At 54.7% G+C, this 27,876-nt stretch overlaps 3 protein-coding genes across 6 annotated transcripts in view; 2 read left to right on the top strand and 1 right to left on the bottom strand.

Moving 5' to 3' along the window:
- Positions 1 to 994, top strand: part of SLC5A10 (solute carrier family 5 member 10) — a 38,846-nt gene extending 37,852 nt beyond the window's left edge. The window contains exon 11 of the mRNA XM_080386620.1: positions 130 to 994. Coding sequence (XP_080242746.1) covers positions 130 to 296 — 167 coding nt within the window. The 3' untranslated portion in view covers positions 297 to 994. The remainder of the gene's footprint in view (positions 1 to 129) is intronic.
- On the bottom strand, positions 612 to 7,549 carry GRAP (GRB2 related adaptor protein). Its single transcript, XM_080386604.1, has 5 exons — positions 7,329 to 7,549; positions 6,041 to 6,138; positions 4,652 to 4,774; positions 3,163 to 3,331; positions 612 to 1,457 (listed from the first exon to the last, which is right to left on the bottom strand). The coding sequence occupies exons 1-5, from the start codon at positions 7,404 to 7,406 to the stop codon at positions 1,272 to 1,274; spliced, it is 654 nt and encodes a 217-aa protein (XP_080242730.1). The 5' UTR covers positions 7,407 to 7,549; the 3' UTR covers positions 612 to 1,271.
- Positions 7,550 to 7,633: 84 nt separating this feature from the next.
- EPN2 (epsin 2) overlaps positions 7,634 to 27,876 on the top strand; it is a 64,258-nt gene continuing 44,015 nt past the window's right edge. For 3 of the 4 annotated variants that reach the window (XM_080386548.1, XM_080386545.1, XM_080386546.1), the window contains exon 1: positions 24,263 to 24,473. The gene's annotated coding sequence lies outside the window, so the exon portion shown is untranslated. Of the gene's footprint in view, positions 7,773 to 24,262; positions 24,474 to 27,876 lie in introns of those variants that run through there. The other variant, XM_080386547.1, reaches the window with a different exon arrangement.

Genomic DNA, 27,876 nt, shown 5'->3' with positions numbered 1-27,876 from the left:
TGCCTGCAATGGGCAGCAGGACACCATGGATGCCCTGTGCCTCAGTTTCCCCGGGACTGTGCCACCCCCAAGGAGGTGGCTGGTCCCCGTGGCCCTCCGTTCCCCACACTCCCCATCCTTCTGTGACAGGTTCCTGCTCAGCCACCCCGGGCAGCCAGCAGCCGTCAAAGGCAGAGGGATCCTCGGCCATGATCTTCAAGGATGCGACGGAGCCCCCCTTCTGGGCCCGCATCTGCAGCATCAATGCCGTTATCCTCATGTGCATCAATATTTTCTGCTATGCCTATTTTGCCTAGCGGCCTGCCAGCCCCCAGGGGTGGAAAGGTGCTGGGAAGGGGAGAGAGATGGGAATTTGGGTGATAGTTTTTATCTCACATTTGGGATACGGGATGTTTAAATCCACTGGTGCAGTGAGCACCCTGAATACATCCCATGGGGCTGTGAGATGTGGGGGGCACCTACGGGGGCACTGAGTCCCTGGGGGGGTCTGGGGAGAAGTATTGGGGTGGGTGAATAAGGGCTGCAGGGGAAGCAAAACCACAGCAAAGCAGCAGGTGTGTGAGTGCGACCACAGGATCCCCGAGCTGGTGGTGGAAAAGGAGCAGCCACACTTGAGGGTGTCACCCAAACATGTTTTACTAGCTCTAAATAAAAAATAATATATATATATTTAAGAAAAGCCACAATTTGCAGCTATGAACAGCACCGACAGGACTGAATCCCCCCGGATCAGCCTCCCCCTGGCGCCCTGAGCCCCGGCACCCCTCTGAGGAGGTACCAAGCCCGGCTGTACCCTGGCTGCCTGCAGCCCTCCCTGGAGCCCGGGCTTCACTTACCGGGTCTGGCGAGGAGCAAAGGTTTGGGGTACATGCTCTTCACCTCCGTTGCTGCCACCTGTTGGGTTGTGGCTCTGGAAAAGTTTTTATGGCCCTGGTTCGATGCTCTGTGCTCCTTCCCAGGGGAGCGCCGCTGCCAGCCCGCAGCAAGAGGCAATGCCTGGGCTGGAAGCGGTGGGGGTCTCCTGGGTCGGGGGAGCAGGTTGAGCCGTCGCTGATGCTTCAGAGCACCAGAGTTGGGCAGCCCTGGATGGGGATCACCACCAGCCTGGCCTCCACCTCCAGTACAGCCCACATGGCACCAGGACCTGGTGCGTTGGCAGCCCAGCGTGGGGGCAGGTGCCGTTCGTGGGGATGCAGTGCAGTCCGCGGGCAGGCACAAAGCAGCTCCAGTGAGTGGGGGGCAGCGGGGGGACCCGCAGCGCTGGCGGCAGCTCACTTGCGGATGGGGTGGACGTAGTTGCGGGGGAAGAGGCCGACGCGCCCATAGATCTTCCCCTGCCACCAGTTTGGGTCGGGGCAGTCCAAGACCTCAATGATGTCCCCACGGAGGAAGGGCAGCTGGGAGCCATCATGGGCTGAGAAGTCAAACTGGGCTTGCACGAATTTGGGTCTCCTCACCTGGCGGGAAGTGGAGGGCAGGGGTTGGTGGGGGGAGAGGTCTCCCCATCCACCAGCCCCTCTGCAATGCCTTGCACTGCTGGTGTCCCCAGTGTGACAGGGATGTCATGCCACTGCGTGGCAAGGACCAGCCTTGGGCAGCCAGAATGTAGGTGTGGGGGGGCCTGAGGTGCCCGCTTTGAGGATGAGAGTTTGGAGCTAGGGAAATCCTGCCATGGGAAAAGCCACAGTGCTGGGGACAGCCCTGAGTGCAGGGCAGAGCCTGGGGTGCAGGAAACACCCTGGGGTGTGGGGGAACACCCTGAGGTGCAGGGAAGAGCCTGGGGTGCAGGGAGCACCCTGGGGTGCAGGGCAGAGCCTGGGGTGCAGAGGAGCATCCCAGGGCACAAGACTCCCTGTTCCTGCTTCCCAGGAAAGCCAAGATGGGTGCCCGGGGGAGCCCTGCCCCGCGGAGGCAGCTGGCACCCCTCTTCTTCCCAGGTCCTTCCTGGGCCCCCCTGGGTGCTGGAGCTGCCCCCAGCCCAGCTCCCAGGGCCCAGTTTCACCAGCTCCACCACCACTGCCCCAGGGCTTGGCTTTGTTGGAGCTTGCCTGAAGCTGCCTGCGCCCTGTCCCAAGCTGGTTGGGCTCTGTCACCCACCCTGGGCATCACCCCTGGCCCGAGGGACAGTGGTTTGAGCCCGAGGTGAGCTGCCCTGCCCTGCCCTGCGCTGCTGAGCTGCACCGCGTGGCTTTTCTCCACCCTGATGGCTTCCCTGCAGCACTGCCTGTCACCTGCTGTCGCACCCTCTCCTGTTTGACACCACCTTGAAACAAGCCTGAGCACAGGGACAAGTGCCAGCCAGGCACCTGGGATGTCCCTGTCCCCCTGGGTGGGGACACTGCAGCCAGGGGGAGCTGAGCCTTGAGGGGGCTCACGAAGGGGTTTGGGTCCGGACCCCCAGGATGCTTTGTGTGAGGGGAAGCCTGCACCCAGGGGCTGGAACCAGTCCCAGAGCTGGGCCATTTGCTTCCATTCCACATTCCCCAGACAGGGGCTGTGGGCAGGTGGGGTCGGTCTCTTCTCCCAGGTAACAAGCGACAGGACAAGAGGAAACAGCCTCAAGTTCACCAGGGAGGTTTAGATGGGATATTAGGGGAAATGTCTTCACCGAAAGGGTGGTCAGGCACTGGGACAGGCTGCCCAGGGAGGTGGTGGAGTCACCATCCATGGAAGTGTTCAAAAACCACGTAGATGCGGTGCTTAGGGACAGGGCTTAGTGGTGGGCTGGGCAGTGCTGGGTTAACAGTTGGACTTGGTGATCTTAGAGGTCTTGTCCAACCTAAATGATTCTGTGATTCTATGTTGCTGTCCCTCTCTGTTTCTTAGCTGTCACCAGTGTCCCGTGGCTGGCAGGGAGGAGCATGAAAGGTTCAGGCAGGAGGAAACCCCTGTCCCCCAGGAGCTGCAGCCCCGTGACGCCTCCCTGCGAGCACAGTCCGGGGCAAAGCGAGACCATGGCAGTGCTGCTGACCCACTGGCCTGTCCTGTGCCTCAGTTTCCCCATGGACCATAGTAGGGTGGTGGCAACCCTGGTACCAGGGGAGCAATGTGGGATTCCAAAGGGGATCAGAAATGAGCTCCTAGCTGGGCCCCGCTGCCAGCCATGCCATCACCCCACACCCCAGCTCCATGTGTCCCCATGGCCCCATCCCCTGATGGTACCTCCTGGGTCTGGTCCTCATCCCGGAGGAAGATCTGCTGCTTTTTGGCAATGGTGGTCGTCCTGTAGAAATCCACCAGCTCATTGAGGGAGTTGAACTTTTCCTCCCAGAGGAAATACTTGCCATTCCTCTCCCTGAGCACCTTGAAGTGCTGGACATGCTGCCCATAACTGTGGAAAGAGGACAGATGTTATTCCGGCCTTGGGATGCTGGCAGCATCGAGACCCCATTCTAGCTGGTCGGGCTGTGCGGGGTCCATCTGCGCCCACCGGTCCCACTACACCCATCCTGCCATAGCCAGGGGTGACAGTCAGCCCGAGGGGGTCCTCAGCACATACAACAGCCCACAGCTGAGACCTGCCACAGCTCATCCCAGATGCAGCTGAAGCTCAGCACCCAGCCCCGGCACAGCAGGATGCTTGTGGGCTTGGTGCTGGCAGCATCGGTCCCGTGTAGGGCAGGTGGCTTTGTCCAGGGAGCAAACAGGGGCCATATCTGAGGAAAGTGTGGTGAGAGCTGCAGGTCTCAGCTCAGCACGTACCAGGAGGGGACTGCAAAGGCTGGGCTTAGGCTCCTAAATCCGCTGCACCCCTGGGGACCCCCAAGCCACGGGAGGACGTGGTAGATGGGGATTTCCCTCGTCAGCCCCACATGCTGGCACCCCTTGGTGTGTGCCTGGGGGTGTCAGGTTGGGGTGCCCGCACTGGCATGGGGCTGCTGCAGCGACTGGCTGCTGCCAGGCCCCCGGGCAGGGGCAGGGACCTGGCCATGCTGGTGACGCACTGCAGAACGCTCTCCCTTTCATTATGGGCAAGAACCTCCTTAAAAACTTAATTAGAGATTAGCAGCGTGAGAAAGTGCCTGGCTGGCCTGGGGCTGACTCCTGCTACCCTGGCCCCGGGCAGGGAAGGGGCAGCGGTGGGGTGAGAAGCCCAGAGGGCACGCTCTGCCCAGGGGGCACGCTCTGCCCGGGGGGCACGCTGCCTTCGTACAGCCCTGGCTGTCAATGCCGAAACCATCTGCCCCACTGCACTGGGATGCCGCAGCCCTTGGTCCCCGGGGATGCTCTGGGTAACTTGTTCCTCCAGGCCACGCCCCCTGGGCTGTGCTTGCGGCTTGGCCCCAGCCCCACGTTACCGTGTGGCTGTATTTAGGGGCGCCCCAGCGAGGGACACTGGGCAAAGCAGCGATGCAGCCCGCTGGTGCAGGAAGGGAGCAGGAAGCAGTGGGGGTGGAGGCAGAGCATGAGGCTGCAGAGGGAAGAAGGCGGCCCTGTGCAAGACTGTGCCTGGACGTGTTGGGGGACACGGCTCTGCAGCCCCCAACCCCTTCAAAGCAGGCGGAGCAGGGCAGGGCGTTCATCCCTTCCTCGGCACCACAGCAGGGAGCACGCACAAGGGTGGCCTGATTCCCTTGGTCCCCAAAGCAGGGGCTGCAGGGGTCCCTTGCCCATCCTGCCACGTGCCCATCTGCATCCCGTGGCCACTTACTTGACGGAGATGGAGAACTCCCCTGGGGCACTCTCGCTGTCGCGGATCAGGAAGGCTCCCAGGTACTTGCGCTCGAGGAGCCGCTCCTCTGCCAGGTGCCGGGAGATCCTGCCTGCGTACCACCTGCCAGGGGCACCGGGCTCAGCCACGCAGCCACCCCTCGACATCCCAGTGCTGCATCCCCACCCCGCGGGATAGAGGCACCAACAGCCCCGGTGCCGGTGGGAGCGGGGTCCCTGTTGGGTTCCCCATGGGGCTGGGACCCCCTGGCAGCGGTTTCTCCCTTCCCCTCCTCCCCGATTTACCACAGCACTTTTGCAGGGGTGCATCGCAGGGTGCTGTGGGTGCAGATGTGTCCTCATGTGCTGCCTGGGCGAGTGCAGCATCACCAACAGTTGCAACCGCATCCTGTCACCCACCTTGCCGCACCACATGCCTCGTCCCCCACTTCGCTGCCTTTCCCCCTACTCCTCCTGCATGTCCCACGGGGACTGTGAGAACAGCCCTGCAGGTGCTACAGGGGGGTTCGCAGAGCAGGAATCCCTCTGTGCCAGGATGAAACCCTTCCTGCCTGCATTGCTGGCAGCTGCCAAAATGAAGTGGAGGAGCAGAGTCCCCACCTCCTGTCCCTGCCGAGGCTGAGCTGGTGTATTTGGGAGCCCCAGGCCATGGAGACTCTTTTAAAATAGCCCAGTGAATGATCAGGCATGGACTCCAGCGCAGAGCAGCTCCCAGTGCCAGCCCTCCAGGTGCTGCACAGGAAGAGGTTGCGTCTTGCCCATCCCGGCTTGTTAACTGAAGCCGGAGAGGCAATGGGATCTGGGAGAGGCAATGGGATCTGGGAGAGGCAATGGGATCTGCCCCAGGCTGCCCCGAGCCCAGCATTCCTGCTCCCCAGCCGCAGCCCCGGGCAGGTTTTGCTATGGCATTTAAATGTGATTTACCAGGGATAATGATACATAAAACACAGGTTAAAACAGGGGTGGATTATGCTGGGCTTTAATAACACAGTAATAGGATTGTGTCTAATGCAGTCGTAATCCCATAATGCTTTGTTGTTCCCCAATTATCATTTGTTTAGCGGGCAGCCCAGCGTAAGGGTTGAATTTCTGTGTGTTGGGGGTACCTGGGCATGCTGCTGTCTCCCATCCCCTCTGGCTGTGGTGGCAATGGCAGAATGACCCGGCAGGCAGACCCCATTGCTGCTGCATTGCCCTGTGACTCAGTTTCCCCATGTGTGGGACTACCCTGGCTTGTGGCAAACCTTTGGGCATCGGGATGCACCATTGGGATCGCTGCCTGGGTGGTGGGAGAGGATGTCCTGGAGCTGGTGGGTGCTAGCAGAGCAGGGCTTTGAGCCACCCTTCCCCACAGTGGGATGGTACTTACGGATGCGGCTTGACCTTGATGTAGTTTTTGGGGACGAAGCCCTCACAGCCGTACAGCTCAGCCTTGTACCAGTTCTGGTCATCTTCCATGTTGAGGATCTAAGGCGAGAGGATCAGGGAGGGGTCAGCCCAGCTGCTGTCTCCCTGGGAGAGAGGCCAAGTGGGACCCCCACTGCTGCCCCAGACCTCACACCCCGCACTGAAACCTGGGGAAAAGGGGGCTCTGACAAAGGTAACATGTTTTGGGGGTGGTTGGGGCACCTGTACCGAGCTGGCTTCTCCCTCCAGCCTTCCTCAGCTCACAGTCTGGCTCAACATGGGTGCTGGCAGCTGGGGGGTGCTCAGTGTTACCCCAAACTCCTGGCCAGGGAAGAGGGTAAATTCTGTCCTTGGAGGAGCTGGGGTGGCAGCCAGGCCCCTGCGTCCCCCTGGGGTGGTGGCAGCTGGGTGCTCCGTGGGAGGAAGCTCCCTGGTGTGAGCAGGGGCACTGACACCCGTTTCTGTGCGACACCATTTTCCAGCCTCCCACGCAGCGGCCCGCGGGCCGGCACAGCTGTGCAAACAGGATCCGAAACCCCGGGGCACAGCGCTGGGGCCGCGGGGAAAACACGCAGGGACAGGCATGGCGGGTCTGGGGCCCTGGGTTACAGCCGGGTCATGCCCTCCCCCTCCCCAGGGCTGGCTGTACCCCTGGGGGGCTGGAGGGTGCTGGGGGTCCAGGAAGAGCTGCTGGCTTTGCAGCATCAGCTCCATGGAGAAGGGTGAGCGGCTGGGCAGCGTGGGCCAGGTGGCCCTCACCCCCATCGCAGGGCTGCAGTCCCCTGGGGATGTTCAGAGCCCCAATGCAACTTTTTGGGATTCCCAGGTGGCATCCAAGAGCCTGTCCCGATGCCAGCACATGGGTGGGCATTTGGGCACATGCTCCCTGCCGCTGGTTCCTGATGGCCCCCAGTGCCTCTGTGGGGTGGGGAAAATATGTTCCAGCCCTGGGGGGGCTGCTGCAGAGCACAGCTGGTGGCACTGATGGCCAGGGAGGCCACATGCCATGTCCCAGCTGGGTCCTCTCTGGAGATGTGACTGGTGGCAAAGACAAGCGGTACCTACTGCTGCTGGGGATGCTGCCCCACACCCTGAAAACCTCAAGGATGGCTCCTTACACAGCACAGAAAGTCCCAAAGAGGCAACAAAGGTGCAATGAGGTGTCACCCCCATGCTGTGTGACCACTCTGTCCCTCAAAGCAGCAGCATCTGACCCCCTCCATGGCTGGTGACCCCCCCTGCCCTCTTACCTTCAGGGTGTCCCCTTTCTGAAAGGGCAGCTCATCTTTCTCTGTTGCCTGGAAGCTGTACAGAGCCACTGACTCCATGGTGCTGGCTGTCACAGGGTGGTTTCAAGAGGTCCTGGGGGCTCACCGTGCCAGAGGTGTGGGGCTGCCTGGGGCTCGCCGCCCCACGGCGTGCGGCTGTGGGGGTACAGGGTGAGCGCACGGTGCAGAGGTGCCGGCAGGCAGGAAACCGCGCTGATGTCAGCAAGTTACTGGGGCGAAATGGTGAGCACCACGCGGGGATGCTGCTGGCGGGCACAGCTGCCCAGATATGCTGGGAGGAGGGGGGAGCCTTGCCAGCCTGCCTGGATGCCAGGGCCCCCCATCTGGAAAAGGACCCAGGCATGTTGGCTGGCAGCACGGTTTGGCATCACCTCTGCCGTGGGCAGCAGCATGGGCATCCACAGGGTAAGGTGGAGGTGGGGTTGGACACACAGGTTGAGGATGTGGGAGCATGACTGGAGAGCATGGCTAGCAGGGTGGTAGTGCTGATGGGGGAGTCTCTGATGTCTTGTAAGGGCTGAGCAGCCAGCACAGCCTTTGAAAGGTGGCCTGGTGGGAACGGCTGTTTTGGAAAAAAAAATCTCACAGCGGGTGGCATGGGCAGAGGTGCAGGGAGGCAGGGTGGGCGCACACACCTGGTTTGTTTGGAAATCTGACCAAAAACTACATGCCAGGTCCCAGCTCTGAACAGCGAGGTTTTAGCACAATTATTAATGGCTTTTTGGGTTGTGGCCCTCAGAGGGTTGATTTTTTTCCAGCTCTCTTTTGCAGGGCTGTGGCAAAAAAAATTCCCTTTTAGTCTAAAACGACTTCCTGCAGCTCTCGTGGAAGTCAGGCACTGAGTCTGCAGGGCTCGCACGCAGGGCATCATTCCCAACAGCAAGGTCTGCTATGCCGTGCAGCCTTCCCGTCGTGCGTGTGGGCCGGTGCATGAAGCGCACAGAAAATCTGCTGGACACTGACTTTGCCTGGCTGTGAGGAATTAAACTGGGGACAGCTGCAGCTCAATCCCTGCCCATGGATTTGGACATTTTCCAGCAAGGAGCAGGACGCTGCCATCTGCCTGGGGAGGGATGAGCTGTGGTGCTTGCAGGGCCTCTGTGGGGACACCGTCTCTGTCATTTGCCTCCTCCCTAACCTCGCTTCCCAAATGTATCCGAAAAGCAAATGCCATTTAACACCCCACCAAGGTTATTTTCAGGGTCCCAGTGCCCATGGGAAGCAGAGAGGAATGTGTAGGGTGGCCCTAGGTGTCCCCACACCTGGCAAGGCTCTGGTCCCCAACCATTATCCCCAGCATGGCCCCAAGACGTGCTGGTCCCAGGGGAAATGGAGATGCTGGGAAGGCCGGGGAGGGCAGGGGGGGCCGTGGGAAGAGGCTCGGTATGTGCATGCCTGTCACGAGGAGGACGGGACTCAGCAAATCTCTGTGGCCCAGCGAGAGTCCGGGCTGTCTCGGGGCGAGCTTCCTCTGCTGCTGGGCAGCCTGGGTGAGAAGCGGAGCTGGATGATCCCTGGAGAATCCAGCCCCAGCAGCGCTGCTGCTCCAAACCTGCTGCCGGCCAAGGGTCTGATCCTGTCGCTGCGTCTGCCAGCACAACTGAGATGATACTCAGCCCGTGCTCAGGCGGGCTGCTTGTGAAGGGTGTATGATAAGGTGGGGAGTGAGCTGGGCACAGAGGTGCCTGAGCACTGGAAGAGGGGTGGTGTGGGGGAAACCAGCAGCCCAGTGAGCAGGTTAGAGTGGGATGAGGACCTGCTGTGCTTTGGGTGGACGCCGGGAGCAGTTTTGGGGCTCGGCTTCCTTGGGCTCGCTGCAGGGAGGCTTGAAGGGCACCCTGGGGGGTCTGGCCAAGAGCCATGCATGGTGCCATGTTGCCCTGTGTGCCCGGGAGCAGGCCACAGGACAGTGGGGTGACAGGGGGTCCCCAGGCCTTGGCACAGTGCCTGGACTCAGGACCAGAGCAGGATTGGGACCTGCCAGCAGATGGCAGCACAGGGACACTGGGGACACTGGGGACAGTGCCACATGCCCCATCTAGTAGTCATGCTCTACCAAAGCAGGCAGCCCCTTTGGCATCTCTCTCCTGCCACCTCCTACATCACATCCCCTTCCCTGTCCCCTCTTCCCTCACCTCCATCCTTCCCGCTGCCCTGGCTGCGGTCCCTGCCAAGGGGCCAGGTCCCTTCTGCTCGCTCGTGCTCGTGGCTCCTTGTGGTCTGCTTATGGCTTGCTGTCTCTGGCTATTGGCTGAGCACATGTGGTCACTGCGGGGGTGACAGCAGCACCCAGCACCTGAGAAGTGAGCTGGGCAGGATGTCGGAGCAGTCTGTAGCCCCATTTCAGGGTTGTGAGCCAGACTCCTGCATTCAGCTGGTTTCTGGATGCCCCATCCCAACTCACTGCCATGGAGCGGGATGGGATGCCCCGATACCAGGAGGGAAACAGGGCCCAGCATGGTGGTTGGTACCCGTGCAGCATCATGCTGCCTCCAGGTAACCCTCGAAGGGACCACAAGCATCCTGGTACTGCAAAACCAGAGATGCCCATCAGATCCTGTCCTCCAGCTGCTTAATTCCCTGGGAAAACCTTTCTGCTTATTCATGAGCAGCCCCAAATCCACCCCATCTCACGCTCTACAGAGCCCTCAGAAGAAGCCTGGGACTGCCCTGATACCCGGCTGCCAGCCATGAGGCTGTGCTGCAGAGCCCTGCAAGGCTCGGTCTGGGAGCCAACGGCTGACTAACCACCGGCCTGAGACATCCAAGAAACATAAAAACAAGTTTTTTCCCCCCCCCTCCCCATCTTCCCTCTTGTGCCTTGTCAAGTAGCCATGTTTTGTACAGCACACGCTGTACCAGAGCCTGTTCCTGCAGTGCCGGCCGTGAGTGGCAGGTACTGAGCTGATGCCTGGCAGGGTGGGATCCCAGGGGGTCTGTACCCCCACCCCTGCCTCCTCTGTGTCGCCAGTGTTCTGAGAGGCCCAGGAGGTACCACACGGTTGCTGCTGGTTGGGTGTCAAAGCCTGCAGCCTGGAGTAAGGTGCTTGGTGCTGTGCTGTGAGCATCAGCCCAGCTTGCCAGGAGATCCCAAGGGCCATGGAGGTGCAGGGGCTCAGCCAGGGGCACACAACCAGGGAGCTCACCCTGCCCTGGGTTTGACCCCAGCCCACGCTGCCTCTCCCTCCACACAGGGTAGTTTTGTGACACTGGGGATGGCAGAAGGGGGTGCAGCCAGCTCTGGTATCACCCATTGCCCTCTGTACAGCCACCGCTGGGCTGCTTGGTGGGCGCTGGGAGTCCTGCTGACTCCAGGGTTGCCCAGTCTGCGGAGCTCGTTTCATCAACATCCTGTGTTTACCTGGCTGCAAAATCCCGGCGAAGGAGGGAGGAAGAGGAAGGAGGGGAGCCTCTTCCCCTTCCACTGCAGACCTGGGGAGCTTTGTTAAGGAGGTGACCAGGGGCTCCCCAGCTCCTCTCCGGCCGGTGCCCCCTGCAGCTCCTCGCTGCGCCATGGCCCACCGTGCTGTTTGGGGTGGACAGGAGGGGAGGGGGTGTCTCAAGCCTGGCTTTGGCTCCCATGGAGGGGCTGTAAGCTGGGCCTGGGTGGTGGCAGGGCTGGACAATGCGAGCTGGCTCATACCGCAGACCCCAGTGTGTCCAGGGGCTTCGCTCCTGGCAGTCAACAGGCAAAGGGACGGGTCCTGTCCCTTCGCACAGTGCTGTGCCCGCAGGTCGGCAATGCAGCACAGCCCAGCACGCACCCTGCTTCCCCTCTCACCGCTGCACAAGGAAACCCACAGCATGACACCACCCTGAGTGAGCTGCAGAGAAAGGGGCTGCTGTGACGCTACGGGTAGTTTTCCTGAGAAGAAACCCTGCAGCCCGTTTGCCTCCAGCTCTGCCCGTCCCTGGCAGCAAAGCACTGCCTGCCGAGCCGAGGGGCTGTGCAAAACGTACGGCAGGCTGGCTGCGGTGGCTGCCACGCTCTCCGCACACCCACGCACACAGTCTGTGCACCAGGCGTGGGGCAGCTCCTCTTGCCACATTGGGAAGGCAGCTCCGGCCCTGCTGACTCAGCGCTGCTGGGTCTGCATTTGGCTGGGGATGGAGCTGGCGAGATGAGGTGATGGGGAGGAAGGGTCAGGGAAGATCAGGTGAAGAAGGGAGGAGAATGGCTGATCCACTGCACTGACCACCAGCTGCCCCCCAGCAAGCGCCTGGAGACCAGAATAAATGCCCTGCACTGGCACAGAGAGTGGGGACAGAGTAGGAATACTGGCCTTGGGCTGCTTGTTGGCAACCAGCTACTCCCCGGGGATGCCAGCAGTGCTGGGGCATGGAGAGCGAGGCGACAGGGCCGTGCACCCCGGCAGCAGGGCTGGCCTGGAGGTGGCTGCGGTGATTCAGCCTGACTTTAAGCTCACACCTGAGATGCTGCATGTAGATAAAGCCAGGCACACAGGTCAGCAGCCGGCACCGCTGACACGTGCGCTGTGCAGGGCTGTCACGTCACCGGTAGCTGCCTGTGTGCCTGGGGACCAGCCTCAACCCATGCCTGGGGCACGGGATGTGATGGGGATCCTCTGCCTCTCAAGGAAGCGGGTGCCCCGCTGAGGCCCCACATGGAGAGGAAGCAACATCCTGGGCTAGAAAATGCCACGTCAGTGCCTGTAAACAGGATTTCAGAGTCAGCACTTCCCCTCTGGAGCAGAGGCCACATCAGTAACTCCTGAGCATCAGACTTGTCCTTTACTTCTCTACAAATCCCAGCCCACAATGAGGAGCTTGCATCACTGTTTACACCCTGGTGTAACTGAGAGCAGAGCATGGTTGGCACTGGGAGGGTCAGACCCCTCTGAACCTCTCATTATCCTGCAGGACCCATAGAAAAACAGGAGGGGCGGCTAGGAGACCCAGAGCCAGGTGGCCATGCTCGGCCCAACATGGCTGTGAGAGGTCCCATGAAGCGCTGGTGGCATCCAGCCATGGAGCCACATCTCCTTGGGGTCAACATGGGTGGCTGAGGCTGGTATTAGGTTTTCTAGGTGAATACATCAGAGCGGGTCTCGTTTGCCCATGGTGTAGGTGGGATGTGCACCCCAGCTCCTGTGGGGGAAGCCTGAGGGCAGGAGGCTGGTAGTGGGACCTCGCTGTCAACACCTGGGGCTGTTGATGGCTCTGGAAAAAGGACTGGAAATCCTGAAGTCTCAGGTGTGCAATTCAACCCCCAAACCTGCAGGAAAGGGTCACTTGAGGAGGCAGGTCATCCCAAACAGCCTCCTCAAGGGGTGTGCAGCCTTGGACGGTGGCTTGGGACCAACCTCCTGGGAAAGGGCCAAACAGCATTTTCATGAGGAGGGAAAGCCCAGACACACGAGCAGCAGCCTGAGGAGAACTGACATAGAGTGCTTCCCACAAGGCTCCCAGGACTCCCTTTTGGGCTGATGGACGCAAGCGGTGCCGGTGCCTGGCTCTGGGGGCAGGCACTGCCCCTGTTTTGGTTCAGGGACATGGCTGTCCTGGAGACTTAGGTGAGGATCGTTTACAGAGATGTTAACCATTAATGTGTTAATCATCAGGGCCAGCAACAGCTGAAGGCAACTTAGCTCCCTGGGCCCTATAAAAAGACATGAAGGCCACTAGCAAGGCTAGGTCTGAGGAGTGTTGTTTTTGTGGCTGTGTTTTGGAGATGTTGGTGAGGTCCTATTGTTCTCTGGGACTGTTCAACCATGGCAGCCTGGGACACCCCAAGAGCAGAAGGTGGGCTGTCCCTCTGTAAGGTGTTCTCCCTCCTGCTGCCTGTGGCTTCCTTGTGTGTAACCTGGAGAGGACTGAGCTGTTCAGGCTGACCTGGATCAGGCACTGGGTGCTTAGCTGGAAGCAGTTCTTTTGTGCTCCATGGTTGTGGTATGCTGGTCCTGGGGTTTTACTGTGGCCACTGACATATCTGGGGGGAATTCTGAGACCTCCTGGGTGCTCTGATCCAAGTTAACCCAGGCTCTGCTTTAGGCTGTGTGAGCAATGTTTTCTGCTGAACCTGCTGAGTGCTGCTCTGGAAACATCTGATGGAGGCTTCTGTGGTGAGAAACTGCTCTGGCATACGGTCTCCAATCTTCCTCTTTGGTGTTGGGCTGTCTACATGGGTTATGGGGAAGGCAAGGTCTCCATAACATCATTATTTGAGTAGAACGATGCTGTGGCATGTATGGGAGTGGGGACTTCACTGCTATCTCTTCTGGGTTCTCTGGAGCCATCCCCAGATATTTGGGGCTGGAAACCCACTGTGCTGCATGCCATGAGCACAGCATGAAGGTGAAGAGGGTCACGTTGCCGCTTTGATTTGCGCAGGAGAGAAATCAGAAGGGTCCCTTTAACTGAAAGCTCCAAAGAAATCAGGCAGGGAGGCGTGGGGTTTGGGTGTGGAGGCTATTTGCTGGCAGTGTTTGTTGTGGAGGAAGGCTCCTCACCCTGAGCAGGCAGCATGGGGTGGCATGAGTAACCGCCCATGGGCAAGGGAGCTCTGCAGCTCCCAAAGGGCTTGTTCTAGGGAACCGTGAGTTTGGTCATATCCAGACACAGCCTGGTGCTTGAACAGATTCTGAGAAGCTCCCCCTCAACTACAGCATCTGTTATTTTTCTAGGATTTAAAAAGAAGAAGCCAACCAAGCAGCCTTGCAACACTGTGTGTAGGTGAGGGGACCATGCTGTCACTGTTGTGACTCACTGGGGAGGTCTGCAATTTCCGAGAACAAAAATGATGTAGGGAGAAATTGTGAATGATTGCTTGCGGAGGGGTGGCTGAGCTCTCTACCAGAGAAGTAGTCAAATTTCAGTTCCTCCTTAGGGCTGGCTTGTTAACAAAGAAGTTATTAATAACCAATTAAGCCAGAACTCACGTCATGCTTTCCTCTGGAATTGTGGCAAGTGTCCGCGGTTCCTCCTTTGGCACTGTACCTACCCTGCTGCTTGGGCTGGAGGCGTGCGGGGGCCTTCTTCGGGCAGGTGTCTTGTCACCACAGGGCTGCTTGCAGCGGCATGTGCCCAAGTGACACTTCCCAGGCAGGGATGTGGGGGGGGGCACGGGTGCAGAGGTGACTTGGGACTTAGCTGTAGTGTGTTTGGCTCCCTTTGGCTGAGCTCGTGGCACTGAGGGGAGCGGGTGTGTGGAAGAGGAGCCCTGTGTGGCAGGGTTTTGGTCAGTGCCAGGGCAGATGGTGTGAGTCAGCCGTGGGGACAGCCCAGGGCGGAGGGCCAGTGGCTGGGAGGAGGCTCGCTCGCTCGCTTGCTGCTTCCTCGGGCTGAGGATGTGCGTGTTGCTGCATCCCTGGGCAGGCTGGCGATGCGCCGGGCAGCGGGGAGGAGGCAGGGAGGCTGCTGGAGCAAGGCCCGCCGGGATAATGCATGGAGCGCCGGATGTGCTGTAAAACCCGAGAGAATCCGGGCACTGTGCTCCTCCTGAAACCGCCTATTCAGGGGAAAGATGGGGAAGACAAGAGGGAGGAAGCGGAGGGAAGATGGAGCACTGAAGCCCTCTGTGTCTGGCTGAGGACGGATGCAGGTGCAGCTGCGGATTCCCCGGATGCTCTGGCTGCTCTGCACCACCCTTTCCTGCAGGGAAGGAGGAGATGCGCTCAGGAGTCCCCCCCAGGCTCCCAGAGCCCCCAGTTCCCCTTGCACTCTGATTTATTCCTGTTACTGCAGTGTCCAGTATGGCCTTTTTTCCTATAGAGCTAGGTCCTGAAGTGGCAGGCCTGTGTGGATTCTCTGAAGTCTGATACAGGGTTGAGCTGTTCCTCATTACTATGACCCCTCTTCCCTCCCCAGCAGCCCATCCTCAGGAAATATTTAGAAATTACGTAGCTGTAAAAACTCTGCCCAGCCTGCCATCAGCTTGTTCTGAAATGAGCAAACAGCTTCAAAGGTTACAAGGGGGAATCCACATGCATGGCCTCGCCCGTCCCTACCCACACAGTGCTACTGCATCTGCTTCCCTTCTTTAGAAAACCAGGCTAAATAGAGCTGCTGTCATTGCTTTGGTGGCATAATGCTCTCTTGCCATCTTCCCGAGTGGTGCTTTTGCCTGTACAAGGCAAGAGGAAAGAGTGAGCAAAGACTTTTTTTGGGGAGGCTGCAATAAAACTGCCCTGGGGCTGTGTTGGACTGTGATTTCTGACGCATCAGCTGTGGAAATGCAGGGTAATTTCACTGAGGCCTCTCCAGATATCCTCCTGCATAAATGAGATCAGGATCTGGCCTTACTCTTTTAAAGAAGCACTGCCTGTGGGTTAGCTCAAAGATGCATGCTCTTGCTTTCTGCCTTTTGGCAAATGCTGCGTGCAGCACTCCTACAAGGCAATTCTTCATTTTTAAATGGAAAGTCAAGGCACTGCTTGCTTTGGAAACATTCATGCAGTGCTGGAAATGACAGTATTTCTTTCAATGAAAGAGTTTGAGATCCCCAGGAAACTGGGGACCTGGGCCACCTCCCTGTGAAGGTGATGGCAAAGAAACAGTGTGGCTCCGGCAGGGCTCATGGGTTGAGTGATGTAAGGTGCTAACATTAACACAGGTAATAAAAACCTTTTCCCATGTAGGTGTATGTATGGTGCATGCATATAGGTGTTCTTGCCATACCTAGCAAAATATATAGCAAAATACTCTGTTATGTAGTGTTGTGGGTTTTTTTTTTTTTCAGCAAGCATCTGAAAGGCAGATTTGCTGTCTTCCTTCCCTCCTTCTCTCAGGCTGAAAGAGGAACTGGGTTTGGGTTTTGCTGGCTTTGGGGCTTTGCTGAGTTGCTGTGGCTGGCTGCCAATCTTGGTCACTACAGGCTTTTGCAGGTCTGAGTACCTTGCCACCTCGTGAAGCTAACTGTTAAGCTGCAGCAGGATGTAATGGTGTGTTATGTCCTCTTGTTGTCTTGTCATATTAATGTTACGTGACAATGTCCTGCTGCACTGGCGACTGGTTTGGGAGGGGGATCCTGAGTGCATCACACTGAATGGTCCTGTCAGTCCTCCCTGCTGCAGGGACTGGGATTTCAGCTTCTCTGGCATTGCCTGGGAGCAGGGTGTTGGAGGCACTGCAGGGTGCTGGATTCCTTGCAAGGGCTTAGATGAGCACTTAGGGCAAAAGTGTGATCCTGGGCAAGCTCCAGCCCTAAGTGGATCAGGCAGAGCAGTGTGCAGGAGAGCAGGGCTGGCCGCTGTCCTTCCTTGGTAGCAATGTGGAGGAAGAGGTGGCATAGCGAGGTGGCTGAAGGAGATTGGAGAACCTGTGGAACAGCAGGAACTGCCAGGATTGAGAGTGCTGGGCACAAAGGACTGGAGTTGCTTCTGGGAGATCCTCAAAGACAGCTCAGGAAAGGGCTACAGCCCCTCTCCAGCTTGGGCACCTGTGTCTTCCTCCTCTGGAGACTAGGAGATGAAGTCAAGATCTGCAGCCCAAGCTGGTATCTGCTTGCTGCTTCCTTAGCTGGGATCAGCAATGCCACCTCCAGTGGTCTGCAGCCGTACTGTCCTTGGCTCCCTGGGGCAGAGGTACTTACTGGTTCAGTAAATCATTGTAGCGTATGTTTAAATCTACTGGTGTAGGACAGGCTCTGAGCACCCCTGGGTGCTGAAGGCTTAAAAAGTATGCTACCTGCCTAAAGGCTTAGTAGAGGCTTTGGCCTCAAGTGTGTAAAACATGCCAGTTAATGGAACATTCCAGGGAAAGGCACACAAGGATGGAGCTTTTGGGAGAAAACCATGACAGCCTGTTCAGAAGAGCTGAGAAACAGCATGTGAGTGCTGCACTTGGCCTCTGATCTCAAAGATGATATACATGCAGGTTTGAAGCATGGAACTGGGAGCCAGCATGTGGGAAGATAAGAGCATCCATCCTGCTTAAAACCAAGGGTGTGCAGCCCAGAATCCCAACACCAGTAGTGGTTGACAGTGAATGCTGGAGGACAACTTCTGGAAGTGGGAGAGCAGACAGATTTCCTTGTTATGTTCTCCTAGGACCTGGCAGCATAGGGCCTGGACACCTCCTGAACCACAGCTATGTCTGTAGATGCATATTGAAAGAGGTGGCCATGAACGACAGCATCTGCAGTTTCCTGACTTCCCTGCCAGGTTCTGATCTCGGAGCAAAATGGGAGGTCTTGCCCTGCCTGGAGGGAAAATACTGGAGTTTCTGTTTCATGACAACCAAGTGCAAGCTGGAAAGGCTGATGCAGACCCACTTCTGTAACATGCCTGTAATGAAGGATTGCAAGCAGAATAATAGAGAGCAAGATGTGCAAGGTGTTCGTGTGGAAGCATCTGTCAATTTTCTTTTGAGGGTCAGACTGGTGGCTTCAGTGGAGGAAATCATCTGCACAGCCCTCCCTTTCCAAGTGGTTAAGATCCTGCTGAGTGTAAAGCACTTGTAAGCCTAGCTGTGCAGGTGTCACGAACTGTTTTTCCGGCCCACTGGTGACAGATGGAGTGTTTTCAATACATCAGACAGTTCAGGCTTATTTGGCTTTCACCATCACTGATGGGGTTATTCAGTTTACACATCTCACCGAAGGCCACTTTCAGTATTGCTAAAAATCTATTGTGGGTGCACCATGGTTTGCACACATACACCTCAACATGCTCTGAGTGACGTGCAAGCATAAAAAGAGGATTCTTGAGGGACAGAGGAAACCTACTGTCTGTAGCAACTTGCTGTGCAGTTATTTTTGATTGAGGTTGAGGCCGTTGTGGTTTGTGCCCCAGAAGAAACTGGGCTGTGCACTGTCAGTGCCCAGCAGTGCTGGTGTTTGCCTTTTACCTCTCTGATTGCAGAGATGTTTCATTTCTAAAGATCAGAAGGGAATGAGTTCCTTTGATTTGTTCTAATGTTCACAAGGTCAGGGAGCAATCCTGTATTTCTCAATCTCATTCAGTCCATAAGAATGTGGAAGCTTGTAGGGGTATTAATTACAGCCAATTAAAACCTGCTCGACTAGCCAAGATGCTCAAATGGCTACTGAAACCTGCTGTCATTGAAGATGGATGTTTTTCTTCAACCAAGGAAGCCTTCTGGTTTTGAGGAGCTCGCAGAGCAGTCCAGCAGGACTGATCTGTGGAGCAGCTTGGTTAAATAGTGTTAGAATGGAACATGTTCCTGAGAAATTCTTGCCTGCAGTGCTGTGCAGTTTGTTTGCTTTGTGGAGTCCTGATGGCTTGTTGTGAATCTCTTCTAGTCCAGCTGGTGAATTTTTTAATCTGCTTGTTGATCACACAGGGACCATGTATTTACAGCTTTGTGCTGTTTAGGGTTTTTTTTGCATTATGAAAACACCTGGAAAGCCCTGTTGAGGGTGAGGTGCTCTTTGTGATGGGGCAGCAGCGACAAGCTCAGAGTCACGACCATGAATGCAGATATGAAAGTTGCAACAGGATTTGTGAGCCTGGGAATGGAGGAAGTCACTTGCAGAAGTGGGAATCGGAAACCTAGAAACCGGGCCAAGTAATTAAGCGACTGGCTGGGTGCTGTGAAAACACAAACCAAATAGACAGCCCTCAGTTTTCATCTGTCAAGGGGAAAAACAACTAGCTTTTCAGCTGTGATAATCAGTGGTGGGCATCCAGCTGTAATCCAGGGACATGGCAGCACTGTGTTATCAATCCCTTGGTTTAAAAGAGACAGAGCTCAAAATGCCTGCAGCTTCCAGCACTTGGTCTGCTTCAGGGATGTCCTGTCTTTGCTACTATGACTGAGAACAGTGTTGTGAAACTTGAGCTAAAAAAGGCTGTAGCTATACAGCTTAGTTCCCAGGGTTATAAACTGAGGTGGCTTTTCAGGCATAGCTTGCTGTTGGGTGCTCTGGGAGCAGCATGCACATGAAGGAAGCTCCTGTTGACCAGATGATGCCCCATGTCTCTGTGTGGTGTGATAACGCTGATTTCAGTCTTGGTACCCGATTCACCCCAGCTAAGTGGTAGATGAATGACTGCACCCACCTCCTGTGGGCCAGGTGGTGTTTTTCTCCTGGGTCCTGATTTTTTTGTGCTTAAATGTGAAACTCTTTGTATTTGAACGCACCATGTCCTGTGGTAGCGGTGACCACTGGATGGCTGCTTGGTTGTAGGTATGCTTCATTTCCCCTGTTCCCTCCTCCTATTAATCTACAAAGTCTTTTGCCTCCCTCTCCAGCCAGATAGGACCAGCCTAAATTGCTGCCCCAGCCCCCAGGAGGAAAGCAGACCCAATTTCCAGAGGATGCTACAGAGCTAGAAGCACAAGTCCTCTTGCTCTCCTGATACTTTCCTCATTGGGAGCCCCACAGGGTAGTTTCCCTTCAAGGTGAGAAACAGCTGGGAGGAGTGAGGATAATCCCTGGCCATGTGAGATCCTTGTGCAACAACACAAGTCATCCTGAGGTTTGGCTGTTATTACGAAGCCTTGATCAGTCTGATGATGGGCCTGGGGCGAAAGGGAGGGCCTGATTATTTGGGAGACATTCTTTGGGTGGCTGCAGGAATGATGAAGAGGAACTCTGATGGGTGATGTTGTCCATGAGCTCCTTCCTGGCAGGAAGTCCTCTTGTCATGGCAAGGAGGAAGTCAAGAGGGATAGTACAAACTGTACTGACCGCAAGCGAATTCTTGTCCTCCAGCACAGGCTTATGGGCTCTGACTTGGTGAGTTGCTTTGGGGAACCAGATGGCAATGCTGAACAAGCCCATCTTCACTACAAATGCCCTGGGAGCCTGCTGCTCGAAACCGTCCCAATGGGTGAGTGCTCCCAGCCTGGGAACAAGCAGCAAATCCAGGCTCTTTATGCCAAATGTGCTGTTTGTCTTATTAAACAAGAAAAATACCTCCTCACCAGCCAGTGAGGCATTGCAGTGGTCCTGTCCCCTCCTTTCTGCTGATGTGTGTGCTCATCTGACCTCCTGGTGAGCTGGTTCAGAGAGCTAAACTGGCTGAGAAGTAACCCTCCCCCCAAAAAAAAGTGATTAGTCTTCATCACAGATGGTATAAGCTGGTGTTGATGGTAGGGAGGGAATGGGAATGGATGGTGGAGGTCAATTAAAGCTGTTGTGGAATTTCACCCTGAGGCTTTAGTGGGATTTAATGTAAGCAATGCAGTAGCCTTGGCTTCTCCATGTGGCATGGGGAGAAACTGCACCTACAGAGCAGTAAGGAGAAAGGAATGAGGGAAGGTGCCCACAGATGAGAATGGCTCTAACTTCTAAAGAAGCACAACACTTGGTAATTACTAGAACTAAGTGTGTTTCAAACGTCCCGGCCTCTTGCGCTGTCAGTGCATATTCATTTTGAGAAAAACAATGTGCTGGGGTTGCAGTCTCTCTCTTTTCATGAATCTGCTAACGTGTTCAGAAAAGGTCTGTTTTGAAAGCCCATGTTAGAGGTGTATTAATTTTGAACTTGACAAAATGAATATTTGCATTGGAAATGGTTCTTCAAGTTTGTCTGCATCACAAACAAAACTAAAACCCTCATGCTGGCCACAAGCATGCTCTATTCTGACGAAACTTGGGTCAATTCCAGCTGAACTCAGGCACAGGCTTACTGGGCTGTACTCTTCCCTATTCACCATCTTTCTGATTTTGTTCCTTGTAACTACACTTAAAGATGTTTGAAGAAATCGGACACATCACTTTGTACAAATCTGAATATATTCTGTATCACCATTGGCAATGCACAGATGGCTCAGAAAATTCAGAAGAGGGCCTGTGCTTGCTGAGAAATGTCTCACTCCTTTGGCTTTAAGGACAATAATGATTGCATTTGCCCAGATTCTCATTTAATTAGCAGATTTCCAAATTGGGCACTTAAGTCCCCACTTACCCCATGTGGAAGCATGTGGCTTCCCAGGGAGGCTGAGAAATGCTGGCTCCCACCAGAGTCAGTGTGAGTGGAGGGTGCCCAGCCTCCTGAGACATGAGGAAGGTTCTCGCTTAGCTACTGAATGCAGACCTAAGTGCTGAACATTTAACACACCTTCATTAGATGATGCTGGTCTCTATTTTTGAATTGATTCCTCTGAAGACCTATAGGCTAGGAGTGGGAAGGAAAATCGGTAATGGAGCAAAAATGACTGTGATTTAGAGATCGGATTGCATCCAGCTAGAGCCATGCATCAGGATAATAAGATTCAGTCTTGTTTGGTTACAAGCACTGGAGGCAGAAGCAGAAAACGTGATCCACCAAGCCAGCCCTCAGGAAATGAGAAACAATAGAGCAAGGAAATCAAATTTCAAACTGCAAGGATATATTTATCAAGTTTTCCTTCGAATTTTTGCAGAGCTCTCTTAGTGTTCTCTGTGCAGCTTTTTTTTCTGTATTTTTTTGGTCAGCCAACATATGGCTGGAGGATTAGATCACTGTAAAGCACTGTTGTTTGTGACCTATTTGTTAATGCAAGGCTGGGGTCAGCAAGAAGAGACGAATGTACTTGTCATTTTTCAGTGCTTTTCAAGTGCTGTTCCTGTTGTCACTCACACTGTGGCCAGACATTTGGAACAAACTCATTAGCTAATTAGTGGTGTGCTCAGCCCCACGTGGTGGTAGTCACAGTGTGGGCGATATTCACATTATGGCTGCGGAACAGGCCCTCCTGTGGCTTCCTGGCAGCTGCTCTTCACTAGGTTAGTTGGGAGGGCAGCTGTGGCTGGGCAGAGCTGGAGGAGGTTATGCCTGTCTTATTTTTGCAGGCAGAGTCTCCTGCATACCAGACGTTGCACTGCACTACTGCTCCTTATCCTCCTGCTCCTTGCCATGCAACAATCCCGCTACTCCCACCTGCTGAATTGCTGCTGCCATCTGCTTTCTCTGTATGGACTGCTCTGTTGCCAGTGTGGCTACTGGGGACGTGCTATGGCTATCTGCTTCTGATGCCAAACTCGTACTGCAAATAATGGCCTTGAACTGTGGCTCTGCCAACACAGCTGAAATGTTGTGGGCTGGGAATGATTTGATAGGGTGGCTCGGGTCAACATCCAAGGTGTGGTACAGCCTGCTCAAAAAAGGGATGGAGCAGGATGTGGACAGGTTTCCTACACTAACTCCTGGGTTTAAAATCACAGGACAAATAGCAGTGGCGTCCTGTTGCTAATATGAAACAAGGGCTATAGATTCACTGCCACAAGTCCCCCCTCACTGTGGGTGTCGTCATGGGACCACCAGAAGGGATGGCCCCTTTGCAGCCTGAGCAGATCTCTGCTGGTGTGGCTGTATCAAGCAGGTACCTGACCAGTGTAACAGGAACACTGTGATTTAAGGCATTAATGTGAATGTAGTAAAAAAAAATAAAAATAAAAAACCCTGTAATTTTACCAGGCTAGCTTGTTTTGTTTGCACTAAGTGGCTTGATCAGGTTGATGGAAAATACAGTTTTATTGATAGAGGTGTGCCAGCTATAGGAGCTTCTTGCTGGGTTCATTGGTTTGTATACTTATTGCTGTAGATGCAGACACCTGAGATGGAAGTGGGCATGAAGAGGAAGCTGCTTCCTGCTTTGGAGAGTTGTCTGTCCAGACCTGGAAGGAAGACAGCAGGAACAATCTTGTTCTTCCCATTTTATTTTAACCAAAAGCTTTCTTCTCATTCTTTAGAGCTGTCAGCACCTAATCATTAGGATTAATGAACATGCACAGAAACATTAGGCTTCCATCATAGCCATTTTCTTCTAAAGCAGAAGAGAGGGAGGTTCTTTCAGCTCCTACTGATAGCATCAGATGCATGCCAATTCTGTATGTTTTTCACCTAGAATTTAATTCTGCCTAGCTCTCTGAGCTCAAGGTTAACAGCTAGGCCAGCATCATAACTAGCTGCAGAAGCATTGGTTTCCCAGCTAGCAGATGGTATTCAAAGCATTTGAACTTGCAGCGTTTCTAAACAAGTTGCTTTTAATGCAGCTTATTCAGTATTTCACTGCAGTCCCTGTTCTCCTGTATTTAAACCATGATTCCGTGGCAGTTTTCCTACCGGCTCCACAGGAGAAAGGGCTGGGTCCTAAGTTTGCAGCGCTTGGTCTGACCTTCCTTTTGCTTGAAAAGCAACACCTTATGAAGTGGATTTTGCTCTGAGTCTCCTTTGTTTTGTTATGCTTGAGTAAGGCAACATTCCTCAGGAATTTGGGTTTTAAATGACCAGTAGCACTACCCAGAGCCAGCTGTTACAGGAGTAGAGCTCTGCTAGCCAGCTTCTCCCTGACCCGCACCCACCCTGGCCGTCTCCCCATCAGCCATGTCCCATTTCCTTGAATTGTCTCACCATTTTACGAGGGGAACAGATATTCAGGATGAACTATGAGGCCACTGAAGTTCTTCAACCTGCCACCCCTGTGGATGCAGGTTAGTCATTATCCCTGGAGGGAAGGACATGGCCGCCATCCCACCCAGATGGCCCAGCTCCCCTCAGATCACCGTCACCATCCCCAGCTTCCCGCCACCTGCAAACACTGTTGTTCTGTGTTGGCCTGGGGCAAAGGTGCAGCAATGGCGCTGTGTGAGGCGACAGGAGTGCCTGGTGACCCCAGGCTCTGTATTTTGGGGGCTCTGTTTTTTTTTGGGGGGGTCCCCTCTCCCGCCTGGAATATGGGGCTTCCCCTGAGGTGTGAGGAGGAGGGGGCTCCCCTCGGCTTCCCAAGCATTTTCCTTCCCCCAGGCGCGGCCGCGGGCCGGAGCAGGAGAGGGGCCCTCTCCTGGGCCCGATCCTGCCGTGCTCCCCACTGGCGTCAGCCCTCGGCCCAGGGGGGCGGCGGGCAGGGCTGCGAGGAGCCCCGGCAGCGGCCTGCCATGGCGAAGGCCGTGAGGCGGGCGGGGAGGGCGCGCAGCCCCCGCGGAGGCCGCCGTTCCCCCCCCCCCTCCCCGCATCCCCTCGCGCCGCTCCCGCCCGCGCCGCGCCCGGGCCGGGGACGCGCCTGAGGGGCGCGCGCGGCAGCCGGTTCCGCCTCCTCCGCCACCTCCCCCCGGCCGCCGCCATGTTGGATGGTGCGTGTGGGTGTCAAACCCAGGCAGAGGCGGCGGCGGCGGCGGCCGGGCAGCGGGACACCCCCCTCCGCGCCTCCCGCGGCCCCTTCTCCGCGCTTCTCGCACCGTCCGCACTGCAGCGCCAGGTCAGTCCGGGAGCCGCCGGGTGCGGGCAAGGCGCGGGGGGGAGGACGGGCTGACGGCGGCGGCGGAAGAGCCTCCCCCCGCCTCTCCCCTCAGCAGCGGGGTGCGGGGTGGGCGCGGGCAGGGCCCCCCGGGGCTCCGGGCCTCCCCGCGGGGAGGGAGCGGGCCCGCCGGCCGGCTGTGGGGCGGCGGCTGGTGGGCCACGGGCCCGGGGCAGGCGGGGCGGGGGGCGCCGGTGCGGCGGTGAGGGGAGGCTGGGGGCCGGCGGGGCAGCCCCGGCGGGGGGCCGGGGTGGCCTTTGTTGTCTCCGTTGGGGGGGCAGCAACAGTTCCTGCCCGTCGTGGCAGCCCGGCCGCGGGGGCAGGGGGCGCGCCTCCGGGGCTCCGCCGGGCCGGTGTTGCCGCGGGTGGGGGGCGATCGCATCGGCCCCTCGGCTCCTGGGCCGCGGGCTCCGTCCTGCTGGGGGCCGGCGGCCGCCGGAAGGCTTTTGGCCGCCAGCCTCCGGCCGAAAGTTTGGGCCTGGCTTCCCGGCCGGCCGCGTCCCCGCCAGCCACCTGGGCCGGGGCTGCGGGGGATGGCGGCCTGCTCTGGCGGGGGGGGTCCCCGGCCGCGGGGCCCTGCCCGCCCCCTCCCCTCTGCCTTACTGACCTGAGGTGGGGTGCTGCGGGGTGGGTTTGATTTTTTTTTCAGCGACGTAGTCGGTTTGGAAGATGTGTAGTAGTGCTTTTAATTATTTTTTAAAGGGCTTTTTTATTTATTTATTTATTTATTTATTTATTTATTTATTTCAATCTTCACCTGCAGTACCTTTGATGCTACAGATTGGTCTTGGGAAGTCAGTGTGCTACATTATATTAAGCATTATTGTTGTGAAGCATATTGAAACAAGAATTATCATAGGCTACCCACAAAGGAAGTTCCCAATTTTAAAGCCATAAAGTCTATTGATAACGTTTGGTCTCAGCTTTATCTGGCCAAGGGGTATGTAATGCTTCCCCCCTCCCCCTTCCTAAGTACCGTGTCATCAGTGATCTGAAAGGCAAGGTCTGTTTAAAACTTACACGGATTGGATGTGTTTCTTCATCTACTAAGAAAGTACCCTGAATGATATACATACATACACATTTTCAACAGGAGGCCTAAAATACTTCTTTGGATTATTAAGTTGTGTTGTGGATGTTACTGGCTGTCGAGGCTGATTTTGGGGGTTCACCATGCAAATCAGGCCACAAGATTAAGTTTTCTTATTCTCTTCACTGGAACACATGTTTTATGGTAATACGGAACTCTTGCATAATTCCAATGTATTGCTGTGCTTTGTGTGAGACAAGGTCATAGAAAAATGGATTGTTAGGATGTAAAATAAGGGATGTTAGAATGATTTTTGATTAAAAATATAAAGATATTGTAATGATATCTGTACCAAAATACTGCAAAATTTAGAAAGTACTTCTAAATATGTTTGTCTTGGCTGATTCTCAGACACATTGTTTTTGAACAAACTGATATTTAATGTTATATTGTGAAGAATCAGAACTTCTGATAAATTTTCTATTATAAACTCAAAGTAATGGTAAACTAGCTAGATAGAATTTTGAAGATAATCTTCTGTATATTAAATATTTAACTATGTTATCAGAAATTATCAAGAGCAAATTAACCATGAGTATGCATTCCTGAATGTGAATTCTGATAAGGCTGAACTGACTGCAAGTTATACTTCAGGAAGTTTGACTTATGGGTGCTGATTGTAACTTCCTTGATGACATAAAGTAACTATGTGACATCATCCTGCTGTGATGAGCGTTCTCCTAAATGGTAGCTCGACTTTTACATGGACTGACAAATGAAAATTAGTATCTGCCTTTAAGAAATGAAATAAAGTGAGGTACTTACATGATGGAACTCTTGTCTTCAGAAAAGATAACTGACCTGTTGCTTAGGTAGGAGCTAAGTAGAATTGGATAATATTTGGGCAAGAAAAGTCCAATCTGCAAGTTGCCTCATGGTCCCGTCCTAATAGGAGAAGAGATACCCGAGACCTGGCTGTCGGGTAGCCTGGATGGTAATGTTTGCGCTGTTTTTCACATCCATTATTCCTACAGTCATTTTTAATGAATAGTTGACAAACATCTGATGTCCAGTACAAGCAAGCAGTGCTGTATAATGCAATGAGCATAAATGAATTCAGCTTGTACTGACCGCATCATTATTTACATAACTGGTTAATCATGCTAATTTTGTTCCAGCTGTCAGCCATTTGATTGCTTTAAAACTTGGAGCTTTTAAGAAGCCTCAAATCTTGGATCACTGCTGTGAAATGCCAAAGGCCTAATTTGCTACTTCATAAAAATGCTGATAGTCTTTCTTTTTTGATACAGAAATTGGTGTTTTGTTTTTGTGGGTTTGTTTTTTGGTTTGTGTTTTTAGTTTTTTTGTGAGAGAAATCATTAAATGATAATCTGTTTTAGGAGAAATACATTACAGAGTAGTTACGATATTCATGATCTTGCTTTTTTTAGGTCGTGTACGTAGGATGGGGAAATGGCTATTGGTTTTGCCTGGTCTAGAAGAATATAAGTTACTGTAAAATCTTTATTTAATGACTGGTACTCAGGAAGCAACTTTCCAGTCTTCCAGTGCCACATTTGCAGAGCGCTAAATTGTCTCTTGGGATCTTGCTAATAGAAAATGAAAGGTGCCTGGTTTGTGTGAAGGTCTGTAATGTTCTTTTTCCACTTTGCCTTACTCTGATCTATGCAGAGAAAGTATCGAAACGTACTAGTATCCTGCTGTCTTAAGTGCTTCAAAGAACAGCGGGTTTTTTTTGTGTATTTCAGTAGCCTGGCTGCTCATTATGAAGGCATGAGATGCTGTGGAGGAGAACAACATGTATGCTGTCCTCCAGAATAAAACCTGCTAGGTCTAATTGTAGGTCTGCTAGCATTGATATACTTCAGTTTGGTTACATACTGGTACGTGCTGAATAGTAGACCATAAAAAGTCCCAGAATTAATCGGTTTAGGTGGCTGTTACAGGGTTGCTTTTCTGTTGGGGGCGGGAGGGACGCGCGTGTGTGTGGAATTTAGAATGCTTGTATGTCATAATAAGTGAATTCAGAGACCATAAGCTTCAGGATGAATCTAGAACTAGGTTGTTGCAACTGAGCCTCTTGGTGAGTGGTGCAGGAGGTAGAAAGCTACAGAAAAGCTGGTACTGCTTATTTATCATTATGCAAATCACAGTTCTGTCTTTCGTTTTCAAATTTGGGATTTGGTTGATTCTATGACAGTGCTCCAAATGATTGATAAAAGGCAAAATAGTTGGATCAGACAGTTCTAAGATGTGTTTTGTAGGTAACTAGAAGGTTGTAGGCAGTTTTTAAGGAGAGTAGACTAAATGAGT

The sequence above is a fragment of the Falco punctatus genome (genome assembly GCF_963210335.1).
Source record: "Falco punctatus genome assembly, chromosome: 4".
Taxonomy (NCBI): Eukaryota; Metazoa; Chordata; class Aves; order Falconiformes; family Falconidae; genus Falco; species Falco punctatus.
The sequence above is the reverse complement of the archived record's forward strand: the minus strand, read 5'-3'. Positions and strand labels throughout refer to the sequence as shown.

Coding starts and splice junctions, on each gene's coding strand:
- GRAP (XM_080386604.1), bottom strand. CDS start 7,406: ATGGAGTCAGTGGCTCTGTACAGCTTCCAGGCAACAGAGAAAGATGAG. Junction 3,332..4,651: donor GAGTTCTCCATCTCCGTCAA/GTAAGTGGCCAC, acceptor CTCTTTCCACAG/TTATGGGCAGCATGTCCAGC. Junction 1,458..3,162: donor ATGAGGACCAGACCCAGGAG/GTACCATCAGGG, acceptor ACTTCCCGCCAG/GTGAGGAGACCCAAATTCGT.